We start from the raw sequence: 12,695 nt of genomic DNA on the forward strand, positions 1-12,695 counted from the left end.
CATGGGGTCCCAAAAGAGTTGGACATGACTGAGCACTCTTGCACACACAGAATTCTCTGCCCAGAAGTGCCTTTCAAGAATGAGGTAAAAGTGATTTAAAAAGAAGGGCAAGGAAAACACAGACCCAGATTCATGTTTGCTGTGAGTGGATGAGGTGGAAGGGGGGGTGTGAGGGGGCAGCACCGTTGCTAAATGTCCAGTTAAGTTGTCCGTGGGATCGTGAGTGTCTGTTGCAGAATACTATTTTGACTTAAATGTTCTGCAAAATATACTGTTTGTACATATCAAATATTCAACTAGAATAAAGAGAAAACGTGAACAGGATATGAGAGGAGGGGCGTGGGGTGGACGAGGAGAGGGTAATGGTGCCAAAAGTTGTTGTCTGGGCGGTGGGGCTGGGGGGACCCCCCACAGGGACAGCTGGCCCTCAGGGAGAGGGGCCGTCCCTGGGGAGGAGTCCATGAGGCCTGCTTCCTGTTTGCAGCGAAGATGATGGCATTAGGAAACCGTCTGTTAAGGAGATTGTGCTGGGCCATAATAAAGCTGTCATCTGCAGGATCTGGTGCTCGTCACAGGCAGGAGCAGGGCTGCCCGGTGAGTGGATTTTGTGGGAAGGTACTGCCTTGCACACAGATGTGGGTACTATGGTCACCCCACTCCATTCTTAGATCAGACTATCTCGTCGTGTGTTTTTTTCTTGAGAGCCCCAAATTCTGGCTTTTACATTGCAGTCCTAGGACATTCGTTGTCCGGGGCCTTGTGTAGGATAACCACAGTGACTGCCACTCACTCTGATTAGTCAAGGGCGCCCAGTTAGGATGAAGAAGGCAATGGCACCCCACTCCAGTACTCTTGCCTGGAAAATCCCATGGATGGAGGAGCCTGGCAGGCTGCAGTCCATGGGGTCTCGAAGAGTCGGACACGGCTGAGCAACTTCACTTTCACTTTTCACTTCCTGCATTGGAGAAGGAAATGGCAACCCACTCCAGTGTTCTTGCCTGGAGAATCCCAGGGATGGGGGAGCCTGGTGGCTGCCATCTATGGGGTCACACAGAGTCAGACACAACTGAAGTGACTTAGCAGTAGCAGCAGCAGCCCAGTTAGGAAGCACCTGCCTGGATCTGGGCTGGTATGGTCAGACTGGCAGCACATCCTCTGTCGAGGGTAGCAAGGAGGTGGAAGGAACCTCAGGGAAGCTGTGCATGGCCTCTCATGGCCAGGGCTGACTAGGGGGCACTGGTGAGGTGAGCCTGCAGTCAGGGCTGGTAGGCTCGGTATGTCTCACTAAATAAGCAAGAGGATGGGGGAGGTGGGAGTGGGTCTGCAACAGTGTGAGATAACGTGCATGTGAGATGCTAAGTGTAAGAGAGATGTGTGTATCAGTCTGGGTCCAATCCAGAGACACCTACACAGCGACTGGACCAGAGGAGGTTAACATAAGAGTTGATCGGCAGTGATGAGTGTAGGAGAGCTCTGTGGGCCACCCCGAGGCAGAGGGCGGGAACTCGGGGAAGGGGCTCCCTTCCCAGAGTAGGGTCACAGCTCACTGCACGTTGAGAAGTTCGCTGGGTTGCAGGGGCCAGGACTGGTCTGCAGCCTTGGGGCCAGCGGGAGGTGACCCTCCAGTACACGGGAGAGCTGAGGCTGGTGTGCAGAGGCTGTCAATGAGTGCATCTGGGGGCTGTGGGAGATGATCACGGGGCAAGGGCGTGGGCTACACTGGCGCCAAGGGGCTGCGTGCGTTTGGCGTGGACTGAGGAGGAGCATGCAGGATGTCCCCACACCCTGACTGCAGAAGTGAGGGATGACAACCAGAAACGCTAGTCCACCTGCATGGTCCTCTACCGCACAGGAGGGGGCTCACAGCATCTGTGTAGGTCTGAGAATGTGTGCGAGTGTGACCGGTGTGGGTAGGAGTGCACGTGTGAGTGTTCACATGGGGCTGAGCTTGTGGACGGTTGAATGAGTGAAAGTGAAGTAGAGACTTGGGCCTGCTTCTCTCTGCATACAAATGTGAGTAAATGACACATCCAGCCAGGTGTGGAACATTGAAGACTGCCTTTCCAGGATACCAAAAGGCTGGTGACTGCGTGCGCTGAATGAGACCATCCGTGCCTGATGGCTCTGCTTGTAAAGATGCTGGAGGAGGCCCTGCTTGGAGCAGGACAGCCCGTTGTCCTCACTGACCATTAGCTGCACATCTTCTCCGGCAGGGGTGGGAGCGATGGGATCTTGGGCCACGTGCCTCTCTCTCCTGTTGCATACTTGTGCATACACACTCACGCACATACACACTCATGCATATACACACACAGGCCATGAAGGGGGCCTGGGGTCTCTGCAAATGCGAGCAGCAACCTGGGCCTTTGGCAGGTATGTCATGAGCAGTGTGGGTCCCCTCCCCGCTCCTGTGAGAGCAAAGCCCAGCTCCTCACTCCCTGGTGTGATGCCAGAGCAACTTGAGGGGCCAGAACCCCAGGTGGTGCTGGCCACACCTGTCGAGGCAGAAACGTGAGACTAAGTGTGGGGGGAGGACCCTGTCACCCAGCAGCATTCATGGGTAGAAGGCGTGGGTGGGACAGGTTTTGCAAGTCCTGCTGTGTCGACCTGCCCCAAGTTCCAGGGGAGACTCTCATCAGAGGTTGGTCAAGAAGCCCTTCCTGGCAAAACGGTGCCAGCAGGGAGGGGTGGTCAGCTGGCGGGGCCTGGGGCTTCCCGGAGGGGATGGCGTTTGCCCTGGTCCTGAGTCCCATCGCCGCTTTGTTAGTCATCGTACCAAACCCCAAGATGCCCAACCTCTAGCTGTTTGGTCCTGGGAAGGCTTCTCACCTCCCAGCCTCGTGTTCTTACCTGTTTACTGGGGCAGTGAAGGGGTTTGCCCAATGATTATAAATCGGAAGTGAGAACTTCATACTGTGTGTACCTGTGCGAAGGTGAGGCCTGTCTGCACCTGCCCCAGCTCCTTCTCTCCCTAGCCTGCCCTTCTCTTGTTCACAGTCAGAGAAAGCGAGGCCCAGAGGAGGCCAGAACTCTACAAAGGCTGCACAGCCCAGGAAACTGGACACCTCTGATGGCCCATTCCGGGCTCTTCTCCTTCACCCCCTGGGGTTGGCCCCATCATTTGTGGGGCCCAGCATGGCATGCGGATTGTTCTAGAATTATGAATTATTTTAGGACAATGACAGGAGAGCATTAAACCAAGCATGGGGACCTGTGGTCTCCCCAGGCTACACCCACCTGAGGCCAGCCCTGCCTGCACCCACACCCTCATTCCCTGACTTGGACCATGTGTTTTTCCATCTAAAAGTGTCTGTGACAAGGAGGAGCATTAAGGCGGCCATGCCCTGAGCAGGGACCACCTGGGAAGCATTTTAAGTGCATTTAAGACTGTTTCTGTTCACAATCAACGCCCAACCCACAAATCCCTTTTGGCAGCAACAGACCAGGCCCCACATGGATCCCGTAGGACCTGGCTCAGAGATGAGAGCAGGCAGTGCTGTCATCCCGCACGTGAGGTCTGTGTGGTGGGGACTCGACCAGCTCGGAGGTGGGGGCTGCCTGGAGCTCAGGCACCTCCCAGCCCCCTGACCATTGAAAGTACATGTGCTCAAGGGGGCCCAAAGGGAGGAGCCCCATCTGGATCTGCTCCTCGCTACCTGGCAGGTGGAGTGAGCATCTCACCCCCTTAGAAGACCCATCTGCAAGGTCCCCCCGCCACGTGTGGCTCCCAGGGCTGCCGGTTCTTGCACAGCTGACCAAGGCCACAGGGGTTATATCCTGAGAGAATAAGGAGGCAGAAGTCATGATACTCCTCTGATGTGGGTGCAGGCATCCCACAGTATCCTTCCCAGTACTCCGGGGACCAGAATGCAGACCTCACTTCTCCACAGAGAGCTCTGGCACACCAAGGAGAGCTGGTGGCCAGGCAGGCTGGGAGACACAGGCTGCCCTCTGCTGCGTGCCATCTGGGGGACCCACCCTGGGCTCACCCCCCTCCCCACCAGCCGAGTCTCCTGCAGCTCTGGGGTTGGGGCCCTGCAGGCAGCATCTCAGATTGCTAGTGGTTGGTGCTCACCTTTCTGCCAGGATGAGGAAGAGGCTGGCAGCACCAGCCCCAGCCGAGCCTCCTTCCCATCCAGCATGGTGTCACGAGCCTGGACTGCCACCAGGCCACCACCCTGTCAAGCCACTGGGAAATCTCTCATTCTCTTTATGGCCAGAAAGTCAAGCTTCCCGAGAGACGGTGTGCCCTCAGGGACTGCTTTCTTCTGCAGGCCAGCATCCCTGACTTGCAGTCACCACTCAGGGCTTGGGGTGGGGATGGAGGGTGGGCACAGTAACCGTGGGTTCCAGACTGTGGGACATGGGGTTGAGCAGGCCGGTGAGGTCTGTGCCGCTGGAAAGACGGCCTTCCGAATCCCAATCCCCTGGCTGGCTATGCGTGTGCCCTCGAGCATACAAACAGCTTTCTTCCTGTCCTGCCCCGGTGCCTGCTTGCAAAGCAGTGATCCCATCAGCAGCTCCGTCTAGGGCTGCAAGAAAGTGGAGGGTCACATGTGCACGGGGCCTGGCCTCGCGCTGTGTGGGTCCACCTGGCCACGCTCACCCCACTCTGTACCTTTGAGAGGCAGGGTGGGCAGATGCGGCGGGCCAGGTCCTCTGGAGAAGGTGGCAGTGGAGGGAAAAGCAAGCCACTCCTCTTCCTGTCCACGGGGGTGAGCATCATCTTCCCCGCCCCTTCCCCAGCCCCCCACAGCCCACTCCAGAGCTCCCCCAAGACCCTCTGACTTGCAAACTTCATGGAGCGTTGGAGGGAAAGGAAGCCAGGCTGCTGCTTATGAATCAGGCACTTGTCTTGGGGCAGCAGGGCTGGGTCTGGTGTTGACCCCCACTTTGAATCTGCCTTCCCAGATCTGGCCTTACTGGGGCGGGACAGGGGGCTGCTGTGCACTGGGAGCCCTTCTGGTTTCTGTGAGGAGGGAAGACCCAGGGTTATTACTCTACCAGGCAGTGCAGTGGGGTTCCAGTGCATTACAGGTGGGGAGCCTCTCTGCGGCTGCCCCTTCCCTCCCGTTGGCTGAGGAAACACCACAGGGGCACTCCTGTCTTTGTCACAAGAGCAGTGATGAGCAATGCTGTAGGGTCCTCTGTAGACGTGTATGTACTTTTCAGGAAGCGTGAGCCAGTGGAGTGAATCCTAGCTGTGCAGGAGGATCGATCTGTCAGCTGCGGCCCATCACTCTGCCCAGCTTGCAAAAGGCCTGCTCCGAGCTGGTGCCATTGGCCGCCCTTTCACAGAAGCAGGGACAAGGCCAGTCTTGAGGCCATTTAGGGCTGACACAGTTCTCTGAGCTGCCAGCCGTCCCTGCTAGAGTTGGCTGCTGCTGCTGCTGCTGCTGAGTTGCTCAGTCGTGTCCAACTCTGTGCGACCCAAAGACGGCAGCCCACCAGGCTCTGCCGTCCCTGGGATCCTCCGGGCAAGAACACTGGAATGGGTTGCCGTTTCCTTCTCCAATGCATGAAAGTGAAAAGTGAAAGGGAAGTCGCTCAGTCGTGTCCGACTTTTAGCCACCCCATGGACTGCAGCCCTCTAGACTTCTCCGTCCATGGGATTTTCCAGGCAAGAGTACTGGAGTGGGGTGCCATTGCCTTCTCTGAGAGTTGGCTACTAAATCCAAAAGAAATGAGCATCCTGAGTGCATCTGAGAGGAAGCCCATGTCCTTGTGGCCAGTTGGGAGGCTGTGGGACAGGAGGGTGGCATTCAGCCATGTGTGGGCGGCTCCTGTCGTGGTCTCTACCAGTGAGACCCCTGGCAGGGGAAGTCAGGTCTCCGTGCTCCCTCCCCAGAGTTCCTCAGGGTGACTTCTTCTGGGGCTCCTGGAACTGCCACCCCCTTGGACGGCAGGCAGCATGATGCTCTGGGTGGATCCCCTCCCTCAAGAGGTGGTGGGGCAGGAAGGCCCCAGTGCAGAGCCCAACTTGGGCACAGTGCCAGCTCCTTGAAGTCCAGCTGCCCTTCCCAACACCTCACCTGAAGAGGCCCAGTGACTCTGGGTCCCACTCCAGGGACAGCACTCCTAGGGAGCAGTTTTCCAAAGGTCTAATAGGTCAGCACCGTGCCTGCAGCCCCTTCCTTCCATCTCTGTCTTTAGTCCCGGGTGTGCAGGGCCAGACCTTTGACTACTGGCCAGAGCATCTCTCGCCTCCATCCTCTCCCCCTTACTCCTTACCCTCCTTTGTCTTTTCCCTCCTTCTGTCTCTCTCCGTTTCTCTTCCTGTTCCCTCCCTCTCCTGCTGGCTCCGTGGTCCAGGCCTGTCCGGCAGGGCAGCACCCACTCTGGGTGGGCGGAACCCAATCAATGCACACTTCCCTCCAAGTTGGCATTCCCAGCCAGGTTGCCTTTGAAGTCATCCTTGGGAAACCTGGCACAGTGCTGGCAACCTTCCAGTTTTCTTACTGTTTCGCCACTTTGGGATCCAAAAGGTCTTAACCTGTTCTCCTCACCTGACTCCACTCGGCACTTGTTGCCCACACACAAGTGTGTCTTCGAGGACCCAGGCAGCCCCAGGGTGTCTTCCACTGTGCCGAGCGGACCAACCACTCACCCTGGTGGCTGCAGGAGAAGCAGAATGTATGTGGAAACAAATTGATTGAAAAGAGAACTTGTACTTACACACAAGTACAATGTTTCTCATGTTTGCTTTGTGCGGTAGTATTTTTTGTGCTTTGTAGAGAATGTTGGCAGGTTTTCAGTCGTTTTTTTAAGCATTGCCTGCCCATTTATCCATCTTTTTAAAACTTCTTACTATTTAAAAATAACTTTTTATGATGCAAAATGTTGAACCTAAACCAAGTCAAGAGAGTAGTAGGCTGAGCAGTCCATGGGTTCACCCAGCGTGGCCATGGTCAGCACCCCTCTTCCGCATGGCATTTTACAGCTCTCCCACAGCCCCTCAGTGATCAATTTAGGCCACATTTACATAGGCTGAAATGCAGAAATCTTGGCTGTATGTTGGTGACAAATGGATGTGCCTGTGTGACCCCATCAGGATATGAAACCTGTATGTTTCCCAAAATGTGCCCCCTGCTTTTCTAGTCTGTTGCCCCTCCCACCCCCAGCTGGTTCAGTTCAGTTCAGTTCGGTTCAGTCACTCAGTCGTGGCCGACTCTTTTGCGACCCCATGAATCACAGCACGCCAGGCCTCCCTGTCCATCACCAACTCCCGGAGTTCATTCAAACTCATGTCCATCAAGTCGGTGATGCCATCCAGCCATCTCATCCTCTGTCGTCCCCTTCTCCTCCTGCCCCCAATCCCTCCCAGTATCAGGGTCTTTTCCAATGAGTCACCTCTTCACATGAGGTGGTCGAAGTACTGGAGTTTCAGCTTTAGCATCAGTCCTTCCAGTGAACACCCAGGGCTGATTTTCTGTCCCCTAAAATCAGTCTGGAACGGTGCCATGTGATTCTTTTGTGCTGTTCCTTCCACTTGGCAGGATGTCTATGAGATGTGTCCAGGCTGTTGTGTGTATCAATAGTTTGTGCCCCGTCCTGACTGCATAGGGTTCCATGGTGTGATGGACCGAGGTTTGTTATCTGATCACCTACTGGAGCACATCTGGGTTCTTTCCAGTTCTTGGCTCTGTGAATAACCCCAGCATTTGTGAACAAGTCACTTGACGGACATATGTTTTCATTTCTCTCAGATAAATGGAGTGGAATTTTTCGGTACTATGGTAGAAGCGTGTTTGACTTTAGATGAAGATTTTGTTCCTTATAGGGGCTTCCCAGGTGGCACAAGTGGTAAAGAACCCACCTGCCGATGCAGGAGGCGTAAGCTATGCAGGTTCCATCCCTGGGTCAGTAAGATCTCTTAGAGGAGGGCGTGGCAACCCACTCCAGTATTCTTGTCTGGAGAACTCCAAGGACAGAGGAGCCTGGAGGGCTACAGTGCATAGGGTTACAAAGAGTCGGACACAACTGAAGCAACTTAGTACACACACACGTTGTTACTTATAAAGTACTCTCGTTCATCTTTGGGGACCCCTGCCTGCTCTGCTTGTCTGGCAGCGTCTTGTACACTTGAAAACTCTGGCTCCAGGTGATGTGAGCAGAAGCCTGGGTGAAAGCCGAGTGGCTTAAGTGCTTATCTATCTTGGGCAATTGAGGATGATTTTGTAGCTGTTTATGCTTCCTCACTTCCTCCTCTTTCTGTTTTAAAGCTGTGTGTTTGCAGCTAGTGTTTAGCTATACAGATAACTGTGTGTTGATGTTCTTAGGACTACAGATGAGAAAGACCTACTTAGATCAGAATTTTAAATTAGTGAGGTTTTCTTTTTCGGCCCACAAGGAAGCTATTGCTAAAATGTGAAGTCAAGCCGCTGGGAAAGCTGGTCTGCCTGGGAGGGCTGCTGGGCTCTGCCGTCACGGTCACCGTGGTCATCCCTCCCTCCCTCACGTGTTTCCCTGCCTCCCACAGCCCCGCTGGGACTCTACTTCTCCAGGGATGCTTACTGGGAGAAGCTATACGTGGACCAGCCGGCCGGCACGCCCCTGCTCTATGTCCACGCCCTGCGGGACGTGCCGGAGGAGGTGCCCAGCTTCCGCCTGGGCCAGCACCTCTACGGCGCCTACCGCACGCGGCTGCACGAGAACGACTGGGTCCGCATCCAGGAGGACACGGGGCTTCTCTACCTTAACCAGAGCCTGGACCACAGCTCCTGGGAGAAGCTCAACATCCGCAGTAAGGGGGCGGCCCTGACCCCACCCCCACACGCCTCACTGCCCACGCCCCGCCCCGCCCTCTCCTTGTCCCTCCTTAGCGCCCATCACACAGCTCCCAAGGAGTGAGATGGTGCTGGCCTGTCTTCTTTGTCCAGCCTGTGAGGGAGCCAGGATGAGCTTGAGGACCACTGATGACCCTCAGGCCTTCTGAGGCTGTTGGGATTTTGGAGAACTTATGTGTAGAACTTGAGGGGCTCTCTCCATGCTGGCTCCAAATGTCTTTTCCAGTTGGATTAACAGAGATGTGGGGTTGTGAGAGAAGAGTTAAGAAAGGCTAGAAAAATCCCAAGATCTTGATTTAGTGGATGATCTGGAACTTGGTGGAGAAGCAGCTGTTTGCACGGAGAACCCACCTTGCCATCAGCAGCAGGCTGCCCTTGGCACCTGGTGAGGACGGGGGCCTGGTGCCAGGGAGGAAAGTGGAGCAGGAGGAAGGCCTGGCCGGCTCCTCAGAGCAGGGGTCCAAGCTGGAGTGAAGCCCACATGTGCCCTGGCACTGGGAGGAGAGTGTTTGTGGAGCAGAGTGCTGCCTTGTGGCACCAAGTGGTGGTCACAACCCCACCTCCTGCTCCATAGACAGGGCCTCCCTGGACCCTCACGCCAGCCCCAAACTCCTGTGAGTGCTGTGAACAGTACTGCCAGAGTGGAATTTGCCGAGGGTCTGAGTTTGATAGGAGGCGTGTTCTGTTCATAATTAGAGAGTGGCCCCATGCACCTGCCAGCTCAAGTCAGGAGAGAAATCACGGTAATTAGAACAGAGAAAGTTTATATGGAGAATTATTAATCACAGCAGGGGACTGGAGCAACAGAGGACAGGCTAGGAAGAAGCAGAGGACTGATACATATGGGAGGAGCAGGTGTGAGGCGGGGACACTTCCCTAGGGCTGAGATAGAAGGCCCAGGAAGAGCCCCTGCCCCAGCTGAGATCCAGACAGGTTGGAGGGGGGTTGCTATAGTGCCTCCATGATGGAACTTGCCAGAAATCCCCTCTCTGGGGAAGTCTGTGTCTCTGCAGGGGTGGCATGGTATTCCCTGGGGGTCCAGTGGTTAGGACTCTGCACTTTCATTGTTGAGATCCTGGGGTCAGTCCCTGGTCAGGGAACTAAGATCCCACAAGCAGCAACATGGGCAAAAATAGAATAAGTATTTTATTTTTATTTATTTTTAATTGAGGGATAATTACAATATTGTGTTGGCTTCTGCCATACATCACAATGAATCAGCCACAGGTATACATATGTCCCCTCCCTCTTGAACCTCTCTCCCACCTCCCACCCAATCCCACCCCTGTAGTGTTTTTAAAAGTGAGAAAAGAAAGAAAGTGCTTGGGGCAGTGGGTGAGGGAGGGAAGGGAGGTCGCCTGAGGTGCCAAGAGCCCACCTTGGGGAAGCACTCCGTCTTAGACCCAGGGCTCAGGGCACCTCTCTGAGGAAGGGTATTTGAACTGAGTCTTGGAATAACCAGAGAGGTGGGCCTGTGAGGACAAGGGAGCAGAGCCACAGGGCCCTGAGGCTGCAAGATCCCAAGTCCAGGGCCGTAGGGGGCAAGCAGGAGGTGGGGGCCAGGCGGGGTGCCCAGCAGAGTCCTGCAGGCCTTGGTGAGGGCTAGGCTTTGCATCAGCCCCGAGCTCCTGCCCTCTCCCCATTCAGGTCCCAGCTGGGCAGGTGTGGCTGATGCCCCAGTGGGGCCTGACTTGTCTCTCTGCAGACGGCGGCTTCCCACTGCTTACCGTCTATCTCTGGGTCTTCCTGTCACCCGCGTCCGTTCGTGAGGGCGAGTGCCAGTGGCCGGGCTGTGCCCGTGTGTACTTCTCCGTCATCAATGCCTCCTTCCCAGCTTGCGGCGCCCTCAAACCCCGGGAGCTCTGCTTCCCCGAGTCAGGCCTGTCCTTCCGCATCCGGGAGAACAGGCCCCCCGGCACCTTCCACCAGTTCCGCCTGCTGCCCGTGCAGTTCCTCTGCCCCAACGTCAGCGTGGCCTACAGGCTCCTGGGAGGTGAGTGCCAGCCGCATGGAGCCTTCCTCGATGCCTGCCGAGTGCCAGGCACAGCACTGTGGTTCCTCTACATGAGCTGTCCAAGTTGACTCTGCACCACCCCATCATCCATTCATTCAGAGGTCCGTGTGTATCTCATGTATGCAGGCCACAGGCCAGGCGTGGTTCTAGGGACCAAGGATGAAACTGAACAATTCAGGCCCAAATCCCACCTGTCTGGACCTTCCACGCCCATAGCAGGTGGAGCCCACAAGGGTGCTAAGGACATTGGGTGGCCTCTGAAGAGACTAGTTGGAGGTAAAGCTGAGAGGGCATAGAGTGGTGGAGACCACTGTCCCAAGTCAGGTGGCTGGAGCAAGGTAAAGGAGGGTGCCCAGCAAGCAGGGCGAGCTCTTTTGAAAGTGCCAAGGGGGAATTGTAGCTGGAAGGGAGGGCAGAGGCTGCTGAGGGCAGAAAAATTCAAGGGAAGGGGCAGGACTTCCTGGTTAGGGGACTAGGGACCCGTAGAAGGTACTTGCAGGGGTGGAGGGGAGGGTGTCATTGACAGGCTATAACTTCCCTTTAAAAGGTGTGTCTGGCTGATGTGTGAGAAATGATTTGGGGTAAGTGGTTTGGAGGAAGCAGGAAAACAATTAAGAGGCAGGAGAAATCCTTGAGTGAGAGGATGAGGACTGGGGTTGAGGGTGGAAGCCTTTAGGCCACAAGAAGCAGGAAGGCTCTGGGCATGTTTTTGCAGGAAGATCCAGCAAGATTTCCTGGGGAGTTGAATGTGGGGTGTTGAGAGATTCACGAGGGGACAAACCTTGGTTCCAGGATTCCACCTGAGCCACTGTAAGGACAGTGGACCTTGTCACAAGATGGTCCTAATATACAATGGCCCTGGGGAGGCCATATGGATATGGGGTAGGAGAAGGGCACTGGATTCGAGTGGAGATGAGATAAGGCAACTGAGCCGCCATGTGTGAGGTGCCATTAGACAGTTTAAAGGGGACTTAAAGGGGACACTTACTATGCTGGTCAGCTAGGAAATGAAGCCTGGATTCCCACCAGGTTGATGGCACCCACACATGGTCATAATGTTAGAGGAAATCTCAGTAGTGTAAGGAAAGTAGTCACTCACATTCCCAGCATCCTTTCATTTATCCTGCAACAGGGATGGATGTCTTTGTACAAAATTGTCCCCAAAGCTTATGCTTTAGTGTGGTGCCTTTTTCACTTAAAAGAAAAATAAAAGCTGTTTTTGTAACCATAATCAATAGAGGGAAACGTGTAATTCACATGTAATATGTGGCTTTGATGTGATTTTTCCACCAAGTGGAGTTGACAGCCCTCCTGAGGTTGGCTATGGGGTGGTCACTGTTCACCTTCAAGCCTTCAGCTTTTCCCCCTTTCTGGGTCGTTTCTGGAGGACGAATTCCGGGACAGGCTTGGGTTGAAGAGTATGTTGTTATTACTGGTCCTCCCCTCATCACGTTGCAGTGAGTCATTGAACTTTTGAATACACACAGCATCTCATCTTCTGCGGCTTCCCTGGTGGCTTTGGCTGATAGAGAATCCGCCTGCAGTGCAGGAGACCTGGGTTCGATCCCTGGGTTGGAAAGACCCCCCCCTGGAGAGGGGAACGGCTACCCACTCCAATATTCTGGCCTGGAGAATTCCATGGACTGTATAGTCCATGGGGTCGCAAAGAGTCAGACACGACTGAGCAACTTTCACTTCACTTCATCTTCTGGCGAGGAAACTGAAGCACAAAGAGACAAGAACCATCAGCCTCAGGCCATGCAGCCTGCAGGTGTATAGGGCAGGGATCCAAACCAGACAGTCAGAAATATTTGTGTGTTAACATGAAATCACACCACATGTCCCCCATGTTGGTTTTCAAGTGGTGGAATTGTGGCTTTTTTCTCACATTCTCT

General features: G+C 54.9%; 1 protein-coding gene across 2 annotated transcripts in view; it reads left to right on the forward strand.

Moving 5' to 3' along the window:
* Positions 1–12,695, forward strand: part of RET (ret proto-oncogene) — a 57,077-nt gene that overhangs the window by 15,783 nt on the left and 28,599 nt on the right. For both annotated transcript variants that reach the window (NM_001191483.1, XM_024986652.2), the window contains 2 exon segments: positions 8,480–8,743; positions 10,492–10,779. In NM_001191483.1, coding sequence (NP_001178412.1) covers positions 8,480–8,743; positions 10,492–10,779 — 552 coding nt within the window.

Source organism: Bos taurus, chromosome 28 (assembly GCF_002263795.3).
Source record: "Bos taurus isolate L1 Dominette 01449 registration number 42190680 breed Hereford chromosome 28, ARS-UCD2.0, whole genome shotgun sequence".
NCBI lineage: Eukaryota > Metazoa > Chordata > Mammalia > Artiodactyla > Bovidae > Bos > Bos taurus.